Source organism: Vulpes vulpes, chromosome 11 (assembly GCF_048418805.1).
Source record: "Vulpes vulpes isolate BD-2025 chromosome 11, VulVul3, whole genome shotgun sequence".
NCBI classification, from domain to species: domain Eukaryota; kingdom Metazoa; phylum Chordata; class Mammalia; order Carnivora; family Canidae; genus Vulpes; species Vulpes vulpes.
Window position 1 is genome coordinate 18,361,244 of NC_132790.1, and position 11,134 is coordinate 18,372,377.

The 11,134-nt window shown below is 36.6% G+C and overlaps 1 protein-coding gene across 1 annotated transcript; it reads left to right on the forward strand.

The window, feature by feature from the left end:
• The first annotated feature begins 9,405 nt into the window (after window positions 1-9,405).
• Window positions 9,406-10,374, forward strand: LOC112927016 (olfactory receptor 10T2-like). Its single transcript, XM_026008152.2, has one exon. The coding sequence runs from the start codon at window positions 9,406-9,408 to the stop codon at window positions 10,372-10,374; it is 969 nt and encodes a 322-aa protein (XP_025863937.2).
• The last annotated feature ends 760 nt before the right edge of the window (window positions 10,375-11,134 follow it).

An 11,134-nucleotide genomic window follows, 5' to 3' on the forward strand; every position in this document is an offset into this window, starting at 1 on the left:
GTGTCTGCCTCTCTCTCTCTGTCTCTGTGTGTGTGTGTGTGTGTCCCTCATGAATAAAATAAATAAATAAATAAATAAATAAATAAATAAATGTAAACAACTGGGAGAGTTCTCTTGAGAAGAGTGGGAAATGGACAGCACCCTCATTAAAAATGTTGAAGATATACAAGGGCTGCAAAAGCAAAAAAATAGCGTAAGTGTCCATGATCCTGGGAAGCAAAAAAAAAAAAAAAAAAAAAAAAAAAGAAAAAGAAAAAAGAAAAAGAAAGCCATACTCAGAGCTCACCATTCTGTATCACTTTTTATTTATCTTGAGGAATTTGCTAAATGAAAAATAACATAAAGTTTAAAAAGCATCTAACTCGGATTACTTGCTGATAAGCCAAACAGATTTTTAAAGCAGTAAGGCTGGGGAAATTGTAGTGCAGAGTCCAGCAAAGAGGAAAGGTCCTAGTAAAAACCCTGTGCTTTCAACTGGAACACTCAGAGCAGGAGCAAATCAAATCACAAAGACTGAAACCCAGCATCCAGTAACCTCAATACCATTTTGGATTAAAGTGTTCTGCTTCATCCTAAATGCCTGCCTAAAGCAAAAAATAAATAATCTCTGGATGAAATTTAAATCATCCAGATTCTCAAGTTTTCTCTATGATTTGTTTTCAATACTCAGGTATAATTAACACATAGAAATTGTGTATATTTAAAGTTTAAGACTTTATGATTTGACATATATATATATATATACACAATTGTGAAATAATCCCTGTAATCAAGTTAATTAACATATCCATCTCCTCCCATCTTAAATCACACAGGAGTAAGTCTTCATGATTTTTTTTCATGATTCTTTCCTCTTTACATGTTTCATTTCTCTTTCCATGGTTCCTTCTCTCAGCCCTCCATTTTTCCTCTCTCTTTCCTTCTTTTCTCCATCCCTCCTTTCTTGTATTGTTAGAACCAACTGATATAAAATTACTATTCATTGTTATTAATTTTCTAAGAACCACCTCCCAGGGCACCTGGGTGGCTCAGCCAGTTAAGCAGCTGACTCTTGATTTTAGCCCATGTCCTAGTCTCAGGGTCCTGGGATCAAACTCCCCTCGGGCTCTGTGCTCAGCAGGAAGTCTGCTTCAGGATTCCCTCTCTCCCTCTGCCCCATCTCCCATTCACTCTCATACTCTCTGAAATGAATAAATAAATCTTTGAAAAAAGTAAGTTCTACCTTTTGAAGTTCTCTGTACAAAATCCAGGAATCTTACTGTATATTTAGATAAAACAGAATTTTTCATGATAGTTTATTGTTAGTATACAGAGATACAACTGATTTTTATATGTTGATTTTGTACCCTGCAACTTACTGAATTTATCAGTTCTAACAGTTCTTTGATGGTCTTTAGAATTTTCTATCTGTAAGATCATGTTATCTAAAAATAGTGACAGTTTTATTTCTTCCATCCATTTGCGTGCCTTTTATTTCCTTTTTAAAACATTTCTTTCTTTTAGGGAGAGAAAGAGTACTCACACAAGTGGGGTGAGGGATGGGGGTGGGGAAGGAGAGGGTGAGAAAGAGAATCCCCAGAAGACTCCATGCTGAGCATGGAGCCCCATGTGGGGCTCGATCCCATGACCCTGAGATTATGACCTGAACCGAAATCAGGAGTTGAATGCTTAAATGACTGAACCACCCAGGCACCTCTGGATGCCTTTTATTTCTTTATCTTGCCTAATTGCTCTGGCTAGGATTTCTAGTACCATGTTGAACAAGGAGTACTAAGAGTCGCCTTATTCCTATTTCTAGAGGAAACTTTTCAATCTTTCATCACTGAGTAGGATTTAGTTATGGTCTTGTCATTTATGGCCTTTATTACATTGAGGTAATATTCCTTCTATTCCTGATTTGTGGAAAGTTTTTATTATAAAACTATGTTGAATTTTGTAGATGCTTTTTCTGCATCTATTGAGATGATCATGAGATTTTTACTTTTCATTCATTAATTGCTGCATCACATTTATAATCTGTATGTATTGAGCCATTCTTATATGCCAGGGATAAATCCCACTTTATCACAGGATATAGTCATTTTAACATGCTGTTGAACTGGTTTTGATAGTATTTTACTGAGAGTCTTTGCTTTTGTCTTCACCAGGGAATTGGCTTGTAATTTTCTTTTCTGTAGCGTCCTCATCTGGCTTTGATATCAGAGTAATGTGGGCCTCATAAAATGAGTTTGGCATATTCTCTTCCTTGAAGGTTTGTTGGAATTCATCAGTGAAACCATATGGTCCTCAGTTTTTCTTTGTTGGAGGGTTTTTTGATTATTGATTCAGTCCCTTACTCATTGGTGTTCAGATTTTTTATTCATGTTCAGTCTTGTCAGCTTGTAGGTTTTTAGAAGTTCATCCATTTCTTATAGATTCTCCGATTTGTTGGTGTATAGTTGGTCATAGCAGTCTCTTATGATCCTCTATTTTTGTGGGTAGTATCAGCTGTATTGCATCCTTTTTCATTTCTATTTTGAGTCTTTTCTCTTTTTATATTAGTTACTCAGTGATTTGTCAATTTTATTTTTCTTTTCAAAGAATCAAATCTTAGTTTTGTTGATCTTTTCTATTATTTTTCTGGTCTCTATTTTATTTCTGTTCTTATCACTGTTATTTCCTTTCTTCTTCCTAACTTTGGGCTTACTTTGTTCTTCTTTTTCTGGTTCTTCAAGGTGTAGTGTTAAGTTTTTCAATTTTCTTAGTCTGGTCATTTTTTTGAGATATAATTAACATATAACATTACATTAGTTTTAGGTATACAATATAATGATTTGATATATGTATATATGGTGAGATGATCATCACAATAAATCTAGTTAACATCCAGCATTACAGTTACAAGTTTTTCTCTTGTAATGAGAACTGTTAAGATTTACTCTTAGCAAATTTCAAGTATACATCATTATTAAGTGTAGTCACCATGTTGTACATTAACTATAATTTTGTACTGTATGACCAATATCATCCCATTTCTACTACTCCTTAACCCCTGGCAATGACTACTCTACTTTTAATTTCACTAAGTTCAGCTTTTCTACTTTCCACATAGATACCATGTAGTATTTCTCTTTCTGTCTCTGGCTTATCTCACTAAGCATTATGTCCTCTAAGTTCATACACAGTATTGCAAATGGTAGGATTCCTTTTTTTTCCTGAGAGTTGAATAATATTCTATTGTGTAAATAGATGAGTTTCTTTATCTGTTCATCTATCAATGAACACTTGGGTTATTTCCACATCTTAGGTATTGTGAATAATGTGGCAATGAACATGGGTGTACACATATTTCTTTGAGGTATTAATTTCTTTTCCTTCGATATATACCCAGAAATGAGATTTCTGTTTATATAGTAGTTCTGTTTTAATTTTTTAAGGAAGCTCTATACTGTTTTCTATAATGGCTGTATTAATTTATATTCCTGCCAACTGTGTACACGGGTTCCCTTTTCTCTACATCCGAACACTTGCTATTTCTTGTATTTTAGAGAATATCCATTCTAACAGGAGTATGGTAATAGATTGTGCCTTTGATTTGCATGTCCTTGTTGATTAGAGATGTTGAGCACTCTTTTTATAAATCTATAGGCTATTTGTAGGTCATCTTGGAGAAAGGTCTATTCAGTTCCTTTAACCATTTTTAATCATTTTTTTTGCTATTGATTTATGAATTACTTATATATTTTGGTATTAATGCCTTATCAGATATATGGTTGACAAATATTTTCTCCCACTCCACAGATTGCCTTCTCATTTGATAATCTGAATCACTATACTAAAATAATGGAGGATAAAAATGATAAGATCATCTCAATAGATGCAGAACTAGTCTTTGACAAAATTCAACATCCTTTTATAACATAAAACTCTCAACAAATTATATATAGAAGCAATAATCAACATAATAAAGACCATGTACGGCAGGCCCAGAGCTAACCTGATACTTAATAATGAAAAGCTGAAAGGTTTTCCTGTAAGATCAGAAACAAGTTGGAGATGTCCAGTCCTACCACTTCTATTCAACACAGTTCTAGAAGTCCTAGCCAGAGCAATTAGGTAAGATTAAAAAAAATAATAGAAGGCATCTGAACTGTAAAGGGATATAAAATAATCTGTTTTTAGATAACATGTTTCTATATATGAAAAATCCTAAAGACTCTATAAAAAACTGTTACAACAAACAAATGGATTCAGCAAAGTTGCAGGATACATATATACTAAAAAACAAAAATCATGAAACCTTATAAAAGAGGGTGTGAGGTTTGATTCCATTTATATGAAGTTCCAGAACCTGCAAGAAAAGCCGTGGTGAAAAAATAATCAGGACAATGAGTGTCTCTATCAGGGAGAGCTAGGGCTCACTAGGAAGGGGCCTAGGGAAGTTCCCAGGCTGCTGCTAATATTCTACATAATGAGAGGTGTTTGAGTTGCACAGGTTGATGCATTTGCCAATTGATAGTGATTTTACATTTAAAATTAGCATATTTTACTTTACATAAATTTCCATAGAGTTCCATAGAATAAAAACATGTAAGTATTAAACTCTAGTCATTGATATGTGTACTAAAGTATTGAGGAAGTGTACTGATGTCTGCAATTTCCCTTGACATGTATAAGATGAATTAATAGATGGATGAAGTACAAAAGATATGTGATAAAGCAAATATAGTAAACTCTTAATGTGTGGTATAATGTATTTTCCAAAAATGATGACAGCAATTACTCCAGTTCCACATGCTCTTCCAGAACTTTGTCACTGTTCCATCAAGGGTTGTAATTTCTTTTCATCTCCTAGAACCCTGGTGTTACTTTAAGGCTGTCTGAATGAAAAGAACACAGTACAAGTGAGATAGGGCACAAGAGTTGATTTGGCATCCGCTTGGCTGTCATGGAACACTCACCCACAGTACCCAGTCACCATGCACATGCAGAAAGGCTGAATCCCAATATAAGTTCTCAGACAACAGCTAACCATCAACATCCAGATCAGAATGAACAAGATGTTCCATGTGTCTGTTATCTCTATTGAGCCCAGCCTGCAGGAATTCAGTTAAGTCCAGTAAGATTTGGGATTGTTTGTTTGTTTGTTTATTTGGGGAGGTTGTTAATTATACTACAGTATAATACTCAGAACAATCTATAGACTGGATACACAGATGCTGACAAGATAATTGATACAGCATATCTTTATGCTTTACAAATTTCATGAAATACTGGGAAAAAAATTTGAGTGGCACTGTAGTCAATGGACGTTTAAATTTCAACGGATTTTCCTCTTCAACAAAGCCTTCTACAGAGGAGCTACTTCATGAGGAAGCACTTGCAACAATCATTCTGTATTCATCCTTTTCCCCCACCTTTCTTCTGACTGATTCCCCGGGCAACAGGCTGTATGATAGGTTCCCTTCCTAGCCCGCATATAGGACAGAAGACCTCCAGGACTTGACATATTTTCAAAACTATGAAAATAATGGCATTGAGCAGCAAGTAAAATAACTGAGGGAGTTGTTCATATTCCAAAATGTATTTGAACAAGTTGAATTTCAAATACTTAATTTGTTTTTTCATGTAAGAGCAAACCTCATTGAAAAATCACTATGCTAGATCAAAATGAAAACAATGTTTTGTGGACATCACAATGAGCTCTAGGTCCACAGAGAACAATCCTCTTGGTATCTAATGGAAAGCAAGAAACTCCAAGCAGTGTCAAGGGGTAACAGTCTCAGGTGACCACAAAACTCTCTTTGGAATGTTTATGGAACTCAGCTCCAACCGTAAGGCATAGAGGAGATACTACCCTATGGATATAAGAGACCTTGTAATTTCAGACAGAGTGAACTCATCACTATCATTTAAGGAGCAAATTGCCTTAAACACTAATCCCTAAATGACATTAGAGAAGGAATTGTATAAAACGGTGCAGGAGCATAAGTTACTCATACAGCTTACTGTTTTCTTCTTTTTAAGAGTTTGAATGGGACTCTTCTTTGACATAAGATGGGAATTTTATTTTATTTCTATTTATCATGAACATTGTGCTCTACCCACCAATAATAAAGTAGTTGTGGGGGTTGATAAATGTACTGACTATACTAAGGGTACAAGTGGATGGAGATAAAGGCTGTTGTTTTCTATTCCTGGCACAATTAGCACACAGATGAAGCAACGAAAGGCTAGAGAGCTGCAGAAACAAACTCCACCCCAAGGCAAGTGTGCAGCCCGAGAGGGATGGACTTCATACAGCTGCTTCAGCAGAAGAACAGGAACAGTGTTACAGGTAACTTGTGAGCAGGCAAGTATTGCTGAGCCTCTGCTAGAAAAGTTGCCCCTACATCACGTAATGTTTTAGCAAATGGGAATGGAACTAGCAGGTACTGGGCACTTATCTGGTAAGTGTATGTGCATAGCATTGTAGCCCCTCAAGGAGGTGTATTTACGGCCACGTTATAGAGGAGAAAAGTGGTTACTCGCACATAGGAACAGAGTAGAAGTAAAGCTTGGGTTTGAACAGAGGTTCCTTTAATTCTGCTCAATTCCCTACCCCATTACAAAATAGATCCTATTAATTCCAGGTCTAATTTGAAGGCTAATTTGATGATTTTATTGTATCAAAAGAATTAAGCAGGAAAGAATAAAAAGCATTTATACTGTCCTGCAATTTCTGTATTTTGCCTATTATGTAATTGTACATTTCACTATAAACCATTGGTCATTTGATTCTTTGCGTGTCCTCCTCACATATATTTTTCCCTTTGACCATTTGGTGTGACCATTGGGCTTCACATTTAACAGCTGTGATTTTTAAAAACAAGTATTTCTTTGGTGTATATACTATAGCCTCATTGAAAGAACCAAGGAAATAAGTTTTCTCACACATGCATGTGTATATATACATATATATGAGCTCAGAAAGCCATTTACAATCAGAGAAAATAAACCTATGAACCTCTAAATTGTGTATATTTTATTAAATTTCCTATCAGAATTCATACCTGTAAGTCAATAAAACACTCCTTTATTTTCCCATTAAAATATCAATATCTTCTCCGAAAATTGTAGAAAACCTGACTCAAAGTTGAATTTTACTCTCATTGGGTTGGAAGAAAGTTAAATGCACTTTCCCAAAACTTGGTTATAAATATTTACCTTTGAACATTGCCCCATGGGCACAAATTAAGCATAGCTACCAGGAAAATTCTCCATTTCAGGCTGGTGGGGAATGATGAGTGACACACATGGTCCCAGCAGTCCCCAGATTGGCCATGGTTTTGATGTACATCTTGGGAGGTAGACTGGTTTACAGTGTCCACAGTACAGGGTTTCGATATGGTGGTGGGACAAAAAAGAGTCTGTCAGGTGGCTTACATCAAGAAACATCCTCAAATTCTTGTAGATCTTACTGCTAACTCAGAGAAATTAGACCTACTAAATCCACGAGATCTCTAGCAAGGGTGGGGGCATAGATAAACCAGGAAAGGGGTTTTTCAGGAAAAGAATTCTATGATGTCTCTTTCAGTCTACAGAAGTGCTGTAGCCCAAGGAGGGTGAATTAATCACAAAACCCTGAGCCAGAAAACATCTCCTTCAAACTCTCCCCTTGGAGAGTGACTGGAAGTAATGGGCATGATGCCATTCTGACATATTCTCAAAGAACAGTTTTCCAGAGAAATGAAATGATGAGATATGAGAGAACTGTAAAAAGAATAAATATCAATAGAAAGCTCATAAATGTAATCAAATAACAAAGATCTTTTGCCTAAAGTCAGTTTTTTTGGGGAGCACTAGTTCCCTCACATATTATGAGGAAAGAAGGATTTATAATCAATACAAATGGAAAAAGAAAGTAGCAGAATCACAGTCAGTTTCAAAATCTACACGTGCCAATTTCTCCTGAAGTTTTTCTTTTCTCCTTTTGCAAACATCTGCCATAAACTTGGGATGGATGTGTGGCTATGGAACTCTCGAGAACACTCCCCTGGTGACCCAGATATGCTTTCTATTATAGGAGCAGTTATGGCAATTGTGTGTTATGTGATCAAATAAATATTTGTGGGATTAATGTATTGGCTTTTGATAGCCAATTAAGCAACCTGAATCTTAGTGTCAATTTTTGTAACATCAGGATCAACATATGTGCCACATAGAGTTGCAGGAAGAAATTTGGTGAGAAAAATTCTATCAAATGCATGGCATATAGACCAGCATATTTCAGATGCTGAGTTAATACTGGTTACCTGATTACTCCCTTGTATTTTTTTGACCCACTAATTCAGTACACGAAGAGCATACACACTTTTTAGCTAAAGATATATTTTCTTTTATTCTCCTCAAGCTTTGTGGATCCTACAAAATGTGTGTCCCTACCATTCTTTCCCCAACCTTCAACTCCATACTGATGTCTTCTCATTGTTTTCCTTTCCTTCCCAGACAATAGTGCCTGAAACCAAACCCCACATTGTATGGGAAGTCTCTGGGTGACTTTCATCCTGTCATCTCACACACAGAGTGGATAGTTTAAGAAGTGATGAAAAGAACCTGAAGAACTTGAGTTCTAATAATAGCTGTGCTGCAAGGCAGCCCTTTCCATCAGTGGATCAGTTAGAAAATGTCCTGGAAGTTTTCCTGAAAGCTCAAGAATTCATCAGGACATTATGGACACCAATAAGCCATCCACGATGGGATAGTCTCTCCATTACCATGTTGCCTCTAAGATCTGCCTGAATGGGAGACAGTTATTGACACCTCCTGCTTCAGCTTACTGTTGTAAATAGGAAACCAGGACAAACTTCAAGATGATGAATTCATTTATTAGATCTACTCATTGGCATAATTGTTAGCTAAGTAGCCACTGCCTTCTGCAGAGCAACTCTAGAGATTCCAAGAATGTTTAGAAGCCATTCAAAATCTTTTACCTCTTAAAGTAGTATTATTCAGTCGACATCATTAGGCACTTCTGTACGCCAAGTTAGGATTAGATCACATAAGCATTTTTTACCTGTTACTTCTCATATACCTGTAGGTGAGAAAACAAGCATTTTTTCCTTCATATTTCTCTCTTTCTTGCCGATTCTGACTGTAGGGGACAGAAAGGAATGATAAATGAAGGGGTTCCTCGAATAATTTTTCAGTGTACTCTAGGGTATTTATACAAATTCTCCTACTAGAATCTTTTTCCTCATCACTCTGGCTTTGAATTCAGCCAGGTTCATTGAACTCCCATTTCTCAGGCTCTCTATATTAAGAGTTGTCTTGTCAGGAGACAGGAGCCCTGGATTAAAGGCCAGGTGACCTCAGTGCTTTTTATAATCTTGAATCTTGACCTCAAGAATGTCTACACCTGTCGGAGAAAGTTACTGAGCCTATTGAATGATGGGCAATCATACCACAGTGAGCACATTCCTTCTGTGGGGGTTTTCCAGTTTCCCAGACTTGCAGGCTCTCCTCTTTGTGATGATTTTCTTCTCCCATGTGACCATCCTAGCCGCAAATGTGTCCGTAATGGTGGCCATCAGGCTCAGTCACAACCTTCACACCCCTATGTACTTTTTCCTCTGCGGCCTGTCCTTCTCAGAAACGTGTACCACGATGGCAATCATACCCCGCATGTTAGCGGACTTGCTAGCAGACTGTAAGACCATTTCTCTTCCTGAGTGTGCCACACAGATGTTTTTCTTCTTTGGCTTGGGAGCCAATAACTGCTTCATCATGGCTGCCATGTCCTATGACCGTTATATTGCCATTCACAACCCGCTGCACTACCCCATCTTGATGACCCATAAGAGCTGCTTTCAGCTCATCATGGCCTCTTGGATGGCTGGGTTCCTGGTTTCTCTGTGCATCGTCATCATTGTATTCAACTTGTCTTTCTGTGACTCCAACATCATCCAGCACTTCTTCTGTGATATCTCACCTGTGGTCTGCCTTGCCTGTGATTACACCTTTTTTCAAAAAATGGTTCTTTTTGCATTCACTGCCTTTGTGTTGGTGGGCAGCTTTGTCTTCATTATGATGTCCTATGTCTTCATTGTGTCCACCGTCGTGAAGATGCCCTCTGCCAAGGGGAGGTATAAGGCCTTCTCTACTTGCTCCTCCCACCTCACTGTGGTGTGCATACACTATGGATTTGCTGGCTTTGTCTACTTGAGGCCCAAGGACAGGGACTCGTTCCGTGAGGACATGCTGATGGCTGTCACATATACAGTGCTGACCCCTCTGCTTAACCCGATTGTTTATAGTCTCAGAAACAAAGAAATGCAGACTGCCCTAAGGAAGGTTCTAGGCAGGACAGATAGGTTCATCCCTCAGATGGTGAATAAACGAACACCGCACAGTTAAAAATGTGCAGACTCTTGATAAATAAAAGTGGGAAAAGTAGAATATTTCCAATAGAATCTTCACTTTGTGTACAAAGTATTTAAAGGGCATTCTAACTGCCTGATATACACTGGTCTCACTCCTTTCTACTACAAAACTAAATGTCATTTTAAAATATTTTAAAATGAGAAAAATATTTTAAAATGTTATTACATATATATGTACATATATACCTATACATGCATACATATATACACAAGCACATATGTATGTAGTAAACATATTGAAAACAGCTTGGACTTGTTGCTTTTGGAAGAAGGAAAAAAATTATTCTAAAATGGAAAAGGAGGAAAAAATGAAAAGGAGAGTGAGCAAATGAAAAGGAAAATCACTAATCTACTAAATCAAAAAAGGAGAAACTGCAAACACAATTTAGACTTGAAATGAGTAAAAGACCACAATACAGAGAACTTTGAAGGAATTTTAAGAATGACCTTATTCAACTCTATTCAGAGAAATCAGGAAACTAGATGGGAATGGATGAATTCCTGGAAAAAATAAACTGATGAAAATTACAGGAAAAGAGACATTTTAATATGCCAAATTTCAGGAATAATATAGAAAAGTCTGCCAAAGAACTATTCTTTCTATTCCCCAGGAAAGGAGTAGGCTAGATCGTTTCATAATTAACTTTCTGAAGTCTTCAAAAAGCAGATAATTCAAATGCTATTTGAGTTAGAGCATGAAAATCAATAGCTCCTAGTTTAAGAAAATCACAGAA

Excerpts from the sequence above, each read along its gene's own strand:
- LOC112927016 (XM_026008152.2), top strand. The coding sequence starts at position 9,406 with ATGATGGGCAATCATACCACAGTGAGCACATTCCTTCTGTGGGGGTTT.